Source organism: Arachis hypogaea, chromosome 13 (assembly GCF_003086295.3).
Source record: "Arachis hypogaea cultivar Tifrunner chromosome 13, arahy.Tifrunner.gnm2.J5K5, whole genome shotgun sequence".
In the NCBI taxonomy this organism is placed as follows: Eukaryota; Viridiplantae; Streptophyta; class Magnoliopsida; order Fabales; family Fabaceae; genus Arachis; species Arachis hypogaea.
The window spans coordinates 122,656,020-122,670,722 of NC_092048.1; the positions used below are offsets into that span (position 1 = coordinate 122,656,020).

The 14,703-nt window shown below is 46.6% G+C and overlaps 1 protein-coding gene and 1 non-coding gene across 2 annotated transcripts; both read left to right on the plus strand.

The window, feature by feature from the left end:
- Positions 1-1,545: 1,545 nt before the first annotated feature.
- On the plus strand, positions 1,546-2,142 carry LOC140177707 (uncharacterized). The gene has a single exon (XM_072210854.1). It carries the CDS (start codon positions 1,546-1,548, stop codon positions 2,140-2,142), a length of 597 nt encoding a protein of 198 aa, XP_072066955.1.
- Positions 2,143-14,242: 12,100 nt separating this feature from the next.
- On the plus strand, positions 14,243-14,350 carry LOC112739123 (small nucleolar RNA R71). The gene has a single exon (XR_003170063.1). It is a non-coding gene; the product is annotated as a small nucleolar RNA R71 (small nucleolar RNA).
- The last annotated feature ends 353 nt before the right edge of the window (positions 14,351-14,703 follow it).

Below are 14,703 nucleotides of genomic sequence, written 5' to 3' on the forward strand. Positions count from 1 at the left end.
TACACCAAGACCCCCGAAAGGCGCCCCTTCGGGGGGACAGGAGCCGACAGTGCCAAGATCATGCAAGAGCTCAAGTATAGAGTATAAAACCTTGAGCGGGAGCTGGCGGCAAGGGACCGATCCCACAAAGACGTCAGCCATTTGCACGGCGACGTCAGCCGGTCCCGCACCCGCACCCGATCCCCTCCCCCCCCCCCCCCCGCGAGCACACGACAGCGAAGGAAGAAGCCTAACAAGGCGCGAAGAGGTACACACACAAGCAACTTCCCGACCCACTCAAGGCGAGTCGGAAAGCCGGAGGGAATCCCCAAAAAGGAAACCCAGGAGACAACAAGATCCTATTATCATGGGAGCCACTCCCTTTCACCCCTCAATCCTCAAGGTTCGGCTCCCGAGAAACTTCGACAAGCCGACAAACATGAGGTACGATGGGACCAAGGACCCCCCAGGAGCATATCACAGCTTTTGAAGCAAGGATGAACCTGGAAGGGGTAGGCGATGCGGTCAGATGCCGGGCAGTCCCTGTGACGCTGGCCGGTCCAGCAATTCGATGGTTTAACGCCCTCCCACAAGAGTCCATCACAACTTTTGCAGACATAGGATGAAGTTTTCTAGCTCGGTTCACGACACGCATAGCCAAGGCAAAACACCCAATCAACTTACTGGGGGTTACCCAAAAACCCGGCGAGCCAACTAGGAAGTTCCTAGACAGGTTCAACGACGAGTGTTTAGAGATCGACGGCCTCACGGACTCAGTCACTAGCCTATGCCTAACAAACGGCTTGCTAAACGAAGACTTTAGAAAGCACCTCACAACCAAGCCTGTGTGGACCATGCAGGAAATTCAGAGCGTGGCCAAGGAATACATCAACGACGAAGAAGTCAGTCAGGTTGTAGTAGCCAATAAACGGCAGCTCCCTAGCGCATCAGCCCGGCAGGCCCCTCAAGTCGACAGGTACAAAGAAGCTCCCAGGGACGACACCCTAACAAGCCACCCAAACACCCACGGGTAGGAAGGTTCACAAACTACACGCCACTTGTGGCGCCCATAGTAGAAGTCTACCAACAAATTGCAGACAAAGGAATCCTGTCCAGACCTAGGCCGTTGAAGGAGAGAACGGGAGGCAACAAGAGCCTTTACTATGATTATCACAAGGGGTTTGGCCACAAAATTCAAGACTGTTTCGACCTTAAAAATGCCTTGGAACAGGCCATCAGAGAAGGAAAGCTGAGCAAATTCTCCCAACTCATCAGAGAACCGAGGAGGCGGGAAAGGGAGCGCTCCGAGGAAGATCAGAGCCGGACTGTCAAACCAAGACAAGAACCCACGGGGGATGCCAGTAACCCCCAACTTTCGTGGTCAACATCGTGGTCGGGCGCGACAGCCCCCCTAAATCCAAGTCGGCAGCCAAGAAGGATGCCCGAGTACTCTCCATCTCGGCAGATGGCCCCGCCTCCAGCAAAAGGCATCCCACAATATCATTTGGCCTAGAAGATAAGTGGTTCGATGACCTCCCCGAGAACTCTCCCATGGTAGTTACCGCAATGGTCGGGACAGAACTAGTTAGGCATATCCTCGTCGACACAGGAGCCGATTCTAACATCCTATTTAGAAACGTGTTTGATGCCATGGGGCTCAAGAAATCCGATCTCAAGAACCACCAGCACGAAGTCATGGGACTAGGCGATAACTACATTAAACCCGACGGGACAATCTCTCTCCCAATCTGCCTAGGAACTAGTGACACCAGAAAATCAGTTATGGCAAACTTCGTAGTCCTCAGAGACTCTACTGCCTATAACATCATCCTAGGGAGAAAAACCATCAATGAGTTTTTAGCTGTGATATGCACCAAGTTCTTAACAATGAAGTTCATAACGGACAAGGGAACAGTTGGTTCCATAAGGGGAGACCTAGAGATGGCAGTCGCCTGTGACAGCGCCAGTCTCTCCTTAAGGAAAGAATCCAAGAGGGCAGCTGGCGTATTCCTAGCAGATCTGGACGTCAGGATAGAGGACAAGCCAAGACCTAAACCAGAAGGGGACATGGAAAAGTTTCAAATAGGAAAATCGGCATATCAGTTTACTTTCGTAAATAGGAACCTACCGCATGAACTCAAGGGCCCCTCATGGAGATCGTAAGAGCAAACAGCGACCTCTTCGCATGGACCCCATCGAACATGCTGGGATTAGATCCCGAGGTCGCGTCCCACCGGTTAGCCGTAAAGTCCGGGGCCAAGCCGGTAGCCCAGCGGCGAAGGAAGATATCGCAAGAAAGGGCTGAAGAAGTCACTAAACAAACAACAGGATTACTAGAAACAGTGTTCATCAAGGAACTCGAGTACTCGACATGGTTGTCTAATGTTGTCCTAGTTAAAAAAGCTAGCGGAAATTGGAAGATGTGTGTCGATTACTTTGACTTGAACAAAGCATGCCCAAAAGACTCCTTTCCCCTCCCCAATATTGACACCTTGGTTGACTCGGCGGCAGGATATCGTTTCCTCAGCTTCATGGATGCCTATTCCGGCTATAACCAAATCCCGATGCACCGACCTGACGAAGAAAAAACGGCATTCATAACACCAGGCGGCACCTACTGCTACAAAGTAATGCCCTTCGGACTGAAGAACGCAGGGGCCACCTACCAAAAGCTGATGAGCAAAGTCTTCCACGACCTCATCGGCAAATTGGTAGAGGTGTACGTTGACGACATCCTGATAAAAACAGCAGAGCCGAACAAACTAATAGACGACGTCCAGGCAGTCTTCAATGCACTAAGGAAATTCAACATGAGGCTTAACCCGCTTAAATGCGCATTCGCCATGGAAGCAGGAAAATTCATGGGGTTCATGATAACACAAAGAGGGGCAAAATCCAACCCGGACAAATGTGAAGCCGTCCTCAAAATGACAAGCCCTGGGTGCATCAAAGATGTGCAACGACTCACCGGGAAGCTCACGGCTCTGTCTCATTTTCTCGGAGTATCGGCAGAAAGGGCCATCCCATTTTAACCTAATGAAGAAAGGAATCACCTTTGAGTAGACCCCAGCATGCGAAGAAGCGTTCAGCCATTTAAAGGAGATATTCTCGGAACATCCCGTTCTCAGCAAGCCTAGAGTGGGGGATCCCCTATACTTGTACTTGGCCGTGACCGCGCAAGCGAGGCAGTGCTAGTCCAAGAAGAGGACAAAACTCAGCGCCCAATATACTTCATCAGTAAAGTACTCCAAGGGGCGGAGATGAGGTACACCAAATTGGAAAAGCTAGCCTACGCCTTACTGATCTCATCTAGAAGGCTAAAGCAATACTTCCAAGGGCACGTAATCATTCTGAGAACCGACCAAGCCATCCGACAAGTCCTCCAGAAATCCGACCTGGCGGAAAGAATGATGGCATGGGAAATAGAACTGTCCCAATATGATTTGCAATACGAGTCAAGACAGGCAATCAAAGCCCAAGCCATGGCAGACTTCCTCGTAGAAGTCACAGGCGAGACTCCCGACATACCGAACATACGGTGGAAGCTCCACGTTGACGGAGCATCCAACCAAGCATTCAGAGGAGCCGGAATCATCCTCGAAAACTCGACAGGAGTAGCCTACGAGCAATCCATCAAGTTTGACTTCCCGGTCTCCAATAACCAGGTCGAATATGAAGCCCTGATAGGGGGACTGATACTAGCCAAAGAAGTCGGAGCGTCAAGGGTGGAAGTCAGTAGCGACTCCCAAGTCATCACCTCCCAGGTAAATGGTAGCTACCAAGCCAGGGACGCACTGCTACAAAAATACTTGGAAAAGGTAAAAGAGCTATGCAAAAGTTTCGAAGAAGTCACAATCCAGCACGTCTCCAGAGAAAGAAACGCCCGAGCCGACCTCCTTTCTAAGTTGGCAAGTACCAAACTCGGTACAGGGAACAGATCCCTAATCCAAGGGCTAGCAACAGAACCTGCAATCGTCATGTGCACAACCCAGGTGCCGAACCCCCCCCTCATGGATATATGCTATCTCCCGATATCTGGAGCACGCAGAAACACCCCCAGATGTGAAGGAAGCACAAGCTATCAAGAGGGAAGCTCCCAAATATACAATCATACAGGGGCAATTGTACAAATGAGGGCTCCACCAGCCCCTACTCAAATGTCTGCACCCCGACCAAACGGACTACGTCCTAAGAAAAGTCCACGAAGGGTGTTGTGGTCACCACATCAGGGGAAGATCTTTAGCAAGAAAAATCATCCGAGCAGGATATTACTGGCCTACAATGATGTCGGAGGCCCAGGAGTTCGTGAAAAAATGCAAAAAATGCCAAGAAAATGCCAACTTTCACAAAGCACCTCCCGAGGAGCTCAGCCTAATGATGGCTCCCCGACCTTTCACCCAATGGGGAGTCGACCTCTTGGGGACATTCCCACCAGGGGCTGAGCAGGTGAAGTACTTGATAGTAGCCATTGACTATTACACCAAATGGATGGAAGCAGAACCACTAGCTAGCATATCCGCGGTAAATTGCCAAAAGTTTATGTGGAAGCAGGTGGTCACTAGGTTTGGGATCCCGAAAATCGTCATATCAGACAATGGGACACAGTTCACCGACAAGAAGTTTAAAGGATTCCTAGAAGGACTAAAGATCAAACAGAGGTTCTCCTCAGTCGAGCACCCCCAAACTAACGGCCAGGTGGAAGCAGCCAGCAAAGTCATCCTAAAAGGGTTAAAGAAGTGACTTGAAGGGAAGAAGGGCTCATGGGCAGACGAGCTAGCCTCAGTCTTGTGGTCATACAGGACCACCCCCCCCATCATCTACCAACGAAACCCCATTCCGACTCACATACGGGGTCGACGCAGTCATCCCAATCGAAGTCGGGGAACCGAGCCCAAGGATACTCCTCGGAGGAGGGAGTGAGGCAATCGAAAAGGATCTGGTCGACGAGACAAGGCAAATGGCACACCTAGCAGAAGCAGCAATAAAACAAATAATAGCCCTAAGGTACAATGGCAAAGTGCTAAAGAGAAGCCTAGGAGAAGGCGACCTAGTCTTACGACGTAACGACATAGGGCCACCAACCCCAGGGGAAGGCAAGCTAGCTGCGAACTAGGAAGGCCCTTACAGAGTAAGAGAAGTCCTTGGCAAGGGAGGCTACAAGCTAGAAAAATTAGATGGAAACGAGGTGCCGAGAACATGGAACATGGCAAACCTCAAAAGGTTCTACCCATGAGAAGGGACGACCACACGACCTCACGACCTCGACCCCCCTCTTATGCTTCACTTTTATGTTCTCCTTTTATGTTCCTCTTTCTTACAATCATATCATTTTCCCCTTCTATTATCTTTCACTTAATTACGTATTTACATTATTTCCTTGTTTCAGAACCCTAACAATATGATAAGTTTCACTTTTCACAAGTCTTGAATCAGAAAAATAAGCAACGAAAAAAGGCGAACGGTCGACCTAACAGAAATCCGGGACTGATTACCTTGGAAACCATAGGGACCAAAAAACAAAAACAGCTCAGACGAGCAGCAAGAATAATAAATACCACGAAAAACAGTGAACCAAAAGGCCGCGACAGCCCGAGCAAATAAAATAGTAAAGCAAAGCCACGACGGCCCAAATATAACAAGCAATAACCAAAAACGGCAGTTCAAAATAAAGGCAAAAGTATTCGGTACAACCAAAGGGCGCCTTATAATAGGCCCCAGAATAAAAAGCAAGTTACAAGATAAAGCAAAGAGCATGAAAATCGGGAAATATCCATCTAGCGTTTAAGGATGTCAACGATCTTTCTGCCCTCCATTGTCTTCATAGCACCGATTTGGGAGAGGTCGAGGTCGGGAGCCAGCACGGCCACTTGGAGCTTAATCCTCTCCTCGGTCAGCTTAACAGCCTCACGGGCCCCTTTGCAAGATCTTTATTCTTTTTCTTCAGAGCAGCCATCTCCCGGGTAGCAGCATCTGCCGAGCTCTCTACAAACTTTAGCTTCTTCTCCAACTCCTCAACCCTCTTCTTGGCAGCAGCAACCTCACCACGAGAAGTGTTCAAATCCTTCATCAAGGCCATGTCCCGATCCACCAGCTTGTTAATTTCCTTGGCATCTTTCTCAGCCTTCTTCTCCTACTCGGACAATTTTGTCTTCAGGGACTCCTCTCGAGATCGTGAATCCATCAGATCTTTTTGGGAGTTCCGAAACTTTACTTCCATAGCATGATAATTGCCCAAGACAGGCTCCACCTTTTTGGCAATAGCAGCAGCATGGAGAAGACTGCGGTAGATCCACCTAGCTTGCCCGGAAAGGTCGGTCTCGTGGAAAAACTCCTCGTTGCCAGGGAGCAACTGGGACTCAATAAAACCCTCAGCATCAAAGTTTTTCTCCATAACTGAGAGCGCCTTCTCGGTATCCCGTTTCCTCTTCTTTGGCTTTCTTCGCGACTTTCAGCTCGTCGTCACCAAAACCAAAATCCTCCTCAAGAGTCTCCGTCTCTACACCCTGGGACCCCGCAGTGTTCTCGGGAGGAACCACCTTCTCCGGCTGAACCTGGTCGGCCCCGTCCGCCTGACCACTGGCCTCCCCGGTTTCCCCGTGCTCCTGACTCGCCGTTGGGGTCGCCGAGGAGTCGTCCTCACCTTCATCATCCCCCTTGATGAGGCTCATCATATCAGCCAAAGTCTTCTTCCCGCCAGCCATGGAAACTGCAAGCAAAGAAAAAGAGAGCAAATCAGTGAATAATAGAGGAATAAAGCTTGAAAAAGTACAAAAAAAGGAACTCACCAACATACGACCGACCGGCCTCCTGATTCCCCATGACCATTCGGGGATTAAGATTCTTTTCACCAAAAATGGCCAACAGAATATCGGCAATATTGCGATCTTCTAGACTCAGCCAATCATAATAGACCTTTATTAGATAGTCGGATCCCGCCCCAAAACTCCAGTAGGTCGGGATCTGCCTAGCTCCTTCGGCCGTAAGCCAGAAAGGCTGGTGACCTTCAACTGGCCTGACTTTAAAAAAGGTAGACTTAAAGCCGTGATAAAAAATCCTCAAAAAGGCCAAAGATTTTGCGGACTTGTTGGGCCCTAAAAGACATGTATCCCTTATTAGCCTTCCCCTGGCTAGAAGGGTTCGTAAGCAGGAAGAGGTAGAGAAAGACATTCACTGAAGTCGGCAGCTCTAGATACTCACAAACCATCTCGAAGCATCGGATGGAGGCCCAACTGTTCGGGTGAAGCTGCGACGGAGCAACATCGTAACGATTTAATAATGCCATAACAAAGGGGGAGAAAGGAAGACGAAGCCCCAAGGTCATGAACATGGGCTCATAAACCCACAACCAATCAACAACTCGTGGGGAAGCCAAGTTTTTCTGGCATACGCGCTCCCGACCAGCAGGAACATAAACTTGATAAAACGCCTCCTCGGGACCCCCCGCACAGGAGCCCTGACTAGCGCAGTTTCTGGAGGCCCTCCTTTGTAATTCTAGAAGGGGTATCCCTCACGTCGGAAGATACCCAGGCATAGTGGTCGACAAAATCGGCTAGAGGACGCTGAGCCTGACCCGAGGAAACAAGGCGCTCGGCCATACCTACAGCGGGGGCACCACTTAGTCAAGACGGAAAGTCGGGAACCCTCAAAACAATAAAAACGAAAAGAAAAACTATGAATCACCCTCTAGCCCCCTGCACTAACCCAGAAATGCAAGTAAAAAGCCAGTGGCACCCCCTCTAGAAGAAAAAGCAACAAGGAAAACGAAGAAACCCAGGCATACACAAACAAAAATGCACGAAAACTAAAAGGAAGAGGCAACCAAAAGGGAAAAAACCATGAAAACTTACCAGGAAAGCAGAATTTGTAAGAAACGGATAGGAATGAGGAACCTAGAAAGGAAGAAAGGGCACTGGAAGTAGGAGTATTTGAAGCACAGCAAGAAGCAAAAGCAAGAGCAACAGCAACACGAAAGAACTAGAGGATGAGAAAAAGAAAAGTAGAGGGGAGTGGGGGTTACGAAATAAAAATAAAAGGAGAAAAACGTAACCACCGAGGAAGAGCGCCAAAAGGCAGGGGTATATTCACCATTTCACCCAAAAATTTCAAATCAATGAAATGATGGGCATTTAATGCCCAGCGCGGAAGCCAAGAAAGCAGCGCAAGGATAAAGGCGACCACGCGTGAGGGACATGAAACGCCACCAACGAGTTCCCGAAGAAGAAGAAAGTTCGCCGCCTTGGCGAGTAGGACAAACTCGCCAGCCACGAGTCCCAAACCTCAAGGCTGGCGCGTTGGGGCATGGACTGACAAGTCCAGCCCAAGTAATCGTCGGGTCGGGGCACCACCCCCACCCAGGCCCAAACCTCCAGCAAAAGGGTTCAACGGGTCGGTCTCTAACACCCGACCCAAGGCCCGACCGACCTACCACCCAAAAGCATGCCATCGCTCGGGTCGGTACCCACGAGGCAATGCCCGGCATCCCGACCCGAAGTTCGGGATGACCTGCCCACGTAGAAAGCGACAGCTCACAGCTCCTCCACCAATGGGCTAGGCCATTACTAGGCCCACCCAACATAGTATATAAGGGGAGATGACAGCTCTCCCCCGAAGGTACGTCATATTTTTACCTAATTTGGCTATTCTCTGGTACGAACTCTGACTTGATCGTCGGAGTGTCCTTGCAGGTGGCCACCCTCATGCTCCGTTAAACCTCCGACGTCGCTAACACCCTCCGACCTTCATTCCACGTCAGCTCGGGGTCTCTCCCTCTCTCCTACTCATCACCATCCGACAACCCGAAAACCTCAGGTACTGGTGCACGAAATTGTGATGTCCAGGCTCAAACAATCCCTGGTAATGGCTCCAAAGCTTGGTGCTTTGATCTTAATTCATAATTGTCACAACTTCGATACAACTAACCAACAAGTGCACTGGGTCGTCCAAGTAATACCTTACGTGAGTAAGGGTCGAATCCCACGGAGATTGTTGGTATGAAGCAAGCTATGGTCACCTTGTAAATCTCAGTCAGGCAGATATAAAGTGATAATGGTGTTTTTGAATATTATATAATAAGATAGGGATAGAGGTACTTATGTAAATCATTGGTAGGAATTTCAGATAAGCGAATGGAGATGCTTTTCGTTCCTCTGAACCTCTGCTTTCCTGCTATCTTCATCCAATCAGTCTTACTCCTTTCCATGGCTGGCTTTATGCAAGGGCATCACCGTTGTCAGTGGCTACATCCCCTCCTCTCAGTGAATAATATGCTCACGCACCCTGTCACGGCACGGCTATTCATTTGTCGGTTCTCGATCATGCTGGAATAGGATTCACCCTCCTTTTGCGTCTGTCACTAACGCCCAACAATCGCGAGTTTGAAGCTCGTCACAGTCATTCAATCATTGAATCCTACTCAGAATACCACAGACAAGGTTTAGACCTTCCGGATTCTCTTGAATGCCGCCATCATTCTAGCTTACGCCACGAAGATTCTGGTTAGGAGATCTAAGAGATATTCATTCTAGCTTAATTCATGTAGAACAGAAGTGTTTGTCAGGCACGCGTTCATAAGGGAGAAGGATGATGAGCGTCACACATAATCATCACCTTCATCACGTTCTTGGGTGCGAATGGATATCTTAGAAGCGAAATAAGAAGAATTGAATAGAAAACAGTAGTACTTTGCATTAATCTTTGAGGAACAGCAGAGCTCCACACCTTAATCTATGGAGTGTAGAAACTCTACCGTTGAAAATACATAAGTAAAGGTCCAGGCATGGCCGAGATGGCCAGCCCCATAAAACGTGATCAAAGGATCATAAGGTAATCCAAAGATGGTCCAAAAGACTAGTAAAAGGTCCTATTTATAATAAACTAGTCACTAGGGTTTACATGAGTAAGTAATTGATGCATAAATCCACTTCCTGGGCCCACTTGGTGTGTGTTTGGGCTGAGCCTGAGTGTTGCACGTGCAGAGGCCATTTGTGGAGTTGAACGCCAGTTTTTGTGCCAGTTTGGGCGTTCAACTCTGGTTTTGGATCCTTTTCTGGCGCTAGACGCTAGATTTGGGCAGAAGGCTGGCGTTGAACGCCGGTTTACGTCGTCCATTCTTGGCCAAAGTATGGACTATTATATATTGCTGGAAAGCCCTGGATGTCTACTTTCCAACGCAATTGGAAGCGTGCCATTTCGAGTTCTGTAGCTCCAGAAAATCCACTTTGAGTGTAGGGAGGTCAGAATCCAACAGCATCAGCAGTCCTTCTTCAACCTCTGAATCTGATTTCTGCTCAAGTCCCTCAATTTCAGCCAGAAAATACCTGAAATCACAGAAAAACATACAAACTCATAGTAAAGTCCAGAAATGTGAATTTAACATAAAAACTAATGAAAACATCCCTAAAAGTAACTAGATCCTACTAAAAACATACTAAAAACAATGCCAAAAAGCGTATAAATTATCCGCTCATCACAACACCAAACTTAAATTGTTGCTTGTCCCCAAGCAACTGAAAATCAAATAGGATAAAAAGAAGAGAATATACTATAAATTCCAAACTATCAATGAAACATAACTCCAATCATATGAGCGGGACTTATAGCTTTTTGCCTCTTGAATAGTTTTGGCATCTCACTTTATCCATTGAGGTTCAGAATGATTGGCATCTATAGGAACTTCAGATTTCGAATAGTGTTATTGATTCTCCTAGTTCAGTATGATGATTCTTGAACACAGCTATTTTATGAGTCTTGGCCGTGGCCCTAAGCACTTTGTTTTCCAGTATTACCACCGGATACATAAATGCCACAGACACATAATTGGGTGAACCTTTTCAGATTGTGACTCAGCTTTGCTAAAGTCCCCAATTAGAGGTGTCCAGGGTTCTTAAGCACACTCTTCTTTTGCTTTGGACCTTGACTTTAACCGCTCAGTCTCAAGTTTTCACTTGACACCTACACGCCACAAGCACATGGTTAGGGACAGCTTGGTTTAGCCGCTTAGACCAGGATTTTATTCCTTTAGGCCCTCCTATCCACTGATGCTCAAAGACTTGGGATCCTTTTTATTTGCCCTTGCCTTTTGGTTTTAAGGGTTATTGGCTTTTTCTGCTTGCTTTTTCTTTTTCTTTCTATATTTTTTTTTCGCCCTATTTTTTTTTCTGCAAGCTTTGTTCTTTGCTGCTTTTTCTTGCTTCAAGAATCATTTTTATGATTTTTCAGATTATCAAATAACATGTCTCCTAGTCATCATTCTTTCAAGAGCCAACATATTTAACATTCTTAAACAACAACTTCAAAAGACATATGCACTGTTCAAGCATACATTCAGAAAACAAGAAGCATTGTCACCACATCAATATAATTAAACTAAGTTCAAGGATAAATTCGAAACTCATGTACTTCTTGTTCTTTTGAATTAAAACATTTTTCATTTAAGAGAGGTGATGAATTCATAGGACATTTATAACTTTAAGACATAGTTACTAACTACTAATGATCATGTAATGAAGACACAAACACAGATAAGCACATAACATAGAAAACGAAAAACAGAAGAAATAAGAACAAGGAATGAATCCACCTTAGTGATGTTCTTGAGCTCTTCTATGTCTCTTCCTTGTCTTTGCTGCTCCTCCTTCATTGCTTTTAGATCTTCTCTGATTTCATGAAGGATGATGGAGTGCTCTTGATGTTCCACCCTTAGTTGCTTCCAATAATTGTGTGGAAGAAAATGTATCCCCTGCGGTATCTCAGGGATCTCTTGATTTGCAGTCAAATGTTCTACCACTGAGCTATAGACCCTTGATGGAAGCTTTTGTCTTCCCTTTCCTCTTTCTAGAGGCTTCTCTGGCCTTAGGTGCCATCAATGGTTATGAAAAAAACAAAAAAGCTATGCTTTTTACCACACCAAACTTAGAATGTTGCTCGCCCTCGAGCAAAAGAAGAAAGAATAGAAGAATAAGAAGAAGATATGGAGGAGATGGAGGGAGATGTGTATTCGGCCATATGGGTGGGATTGGGTGGGAAAGAGATGTTGAATTTTGAAGGAAAGTGGGTGTTTGGATGTGAGTGGTAAAGAGTTAATAGGGAAGAGTGTTTATTGGGAATAGAGGATGATTGAGAAGAGAGAAGAGAGTGAGTGGAGGTAGGTGGGGATCCTGTGGGGTCCACAGATCCTGAGGTGATCCTGTGAGGTCCACAGATCTTGAGGTGTCAAGGCATTTACATCCCTGCACCAATTTAGGCATGCAAAATGCCCTTGCACACAACTCTGGGCGTTCAGCGCCAGGTTGGTGCCCATTTTGGGCGTTCAACGCCCATTTGCTGCCATTTCTGGCGTTGAACGCCAGAACCATGCTTGTTCTGGGCGTTCAGCGCCAGGATGCTCCCATTCTGGGTGTTCAGCGCCAGAACTATGATCTGTTCTGGCGTTTGAACGCCAGACAGATGCTCCTCCAGGGTGTGATTTTTCTTCTGCTGTTTTTGATTCTGTTTTTGAATTTTTTGTTTATTTTGTGACTCCACATGATCATGAACCTAAGAAAACATGAAAAACAATAAAAATAAGAATTAGATAAACATTGGGTTGCCTCCCAACAAGCGCTTCTTTAATGTCAATAGCTTGACAGTGGGCTCTCATGGAGCCTCACAGATGTGCAGAGCTTTGTTGAGACTCTCCAACACCAAACTTAGAGTTTGACTGTGGGGGCTCTGGTTGACTCTGCTTGGAGAGAAGCTTTTTCTGCTTCCTCCCCATGGTTGCAGAGGGAGATCCTTGAGTTTTAAACACAAGGGAGTTCTCATTCCATTGAAGGAATATTTCACCTCTGTCAACATCAATCACAGCTCTTGCTGTGGCCAGGAAAGGTCTTCCTAGGATGATGGATTCATCCTCTTCCTTTCCAGTATCCAGGACTATGAAATCAGCAGGGATGTAAAGGCCTTCAACCTTTACTAACACGTCCTCTACTTGTCCATAAGCCTGTTTTCTAGAGCTGTCTGCCATCTCTAATGAGATTTTAGCAGCTTGCACCCCATAGATTCCCAGTTTCTCTATTACAAAGAGGGGCATGAGGTTTATTCCTGAACCAAGGTCACACAGAGCCTTAAAGATCATGGTGCCTATGGTACAGGGTATTATGAACTTTCCAGGATCCTGTCTCTTCTGAGGCAATGTCAGTTGATCCAGATCACTTAGTTCATTGATGAACAAGGGAGGTTCAACTTTCCAAGTATCAATGCCAAATAATCTGGCATTCAGCTTCATGATTGCACCAAGAAACTTGGCAGTTTGCTCTTCAGTAACATTCTCATTCTCTTCAGAAGAGGAATATTCATCAGAGCTCATGAAGGGCACAAGGAGGTTCAATGGGATCTCTATGGTCTTTAGATGAGCCTCAGAGTCCTTTGGTTCCTCAGAGGGAAGCTCCTTATTGACCACTGGACGTCCCAGGAGGTCTTCCTCCTTGGGATTCACGTCCTCTCCTCTCCTCACAGGTTCGGCCATGGCGCTTATGTCAATGGCCTTGCACTCTCCTTTTGGATTCTCTTCTGTATTGCTTGGGAGAGTACTAGGAGGGATTTCAGTGATCCTTTTACTCAGCTGGCCCACTTGTGCTTCCAAATTTCTAATGGAAGACCTTGTTTCATTCATGAAACTTACAGTGGCCTTAGATAGATCAGAGACTAGATTTGCTAAATTAGAAGCATTTTGTTCAGAGTTCTCTGTCTGTTGCTGAGTTGATGATGGAAAAGGCTTGCTATTGCTAAACCTGTTTCTTCCACCATTATTAAAGCCTTGTTGGGGCTTTTGATCCTTCCATGAGAAATTTGGATGATTTCTCCATGTTGAGTTATAGGTGTTTCCATAAGGTTCACCTAAGTAATTTACCTCTGCTATTGCAGGGTTCTCAGGATCATAAGCTTCTTCTTCAGAAGATGCCTCTTGAGTACTGTTGGATGCAGCTTGCATTCCATGCAGACTCTGAGAAATCATATTGACTTGCTGAGTCAATATTTTATTCTGAGCCAATATGGCATTCAGAGTATCAACCTCAAGAACTCCCTTCTTCATAGGCGTCCCATTACTCACAGGATTCCTTTCAGAAGTGTACATGAACTGGTTATTAGCAACCATGTCAATGAGTTCTTGAGCTTCTGCAGGCGTTTTCTTTAGGTGAATGGATCCACCTGCAGAAGTGTCCAGTGACATCTTTGATAGCTCAGATAAACCATCATAGAATATATCCAGGATGGTCCATTCTGAAAGCATGTCAGAAGGACACTTTTTGGTCAACTGTTTGTATCTTTCCCAAGCTTCATAGAGGGATTCACCTTCTTTTTGTCTGAAGGTTTGAACATCAGCTCTAAGCTTGCTCAGCTTTTGAGGAGGAAAGTACTTGGCTAAGAAAGCCGTGACCAGCTTATCCCAAGAGTTCAGGCTGTCTTTGGGTTGAGAATCCAACCATAATCTAGCTCTGTCTCTTACAGCAAAAGGGAAAAGCATGAGCCTATAGACTTCAGGATCTACTCCATTAGTCTTAACAGTATCACATATCTACAAGAATTCAGTTAAGAACTGAAAAGGATCTTCAGATGGAAGTCCATGAAACTTGCAGTTCTGCTGCATCAGAGAAACTAATTGAGGTTTCAGCTCAAAATTGTTTGCTCCAATGGCAGGAATGGAGATGCTTCTTCCATGTAAATTGGAATTAGGTGCAGTAAAGT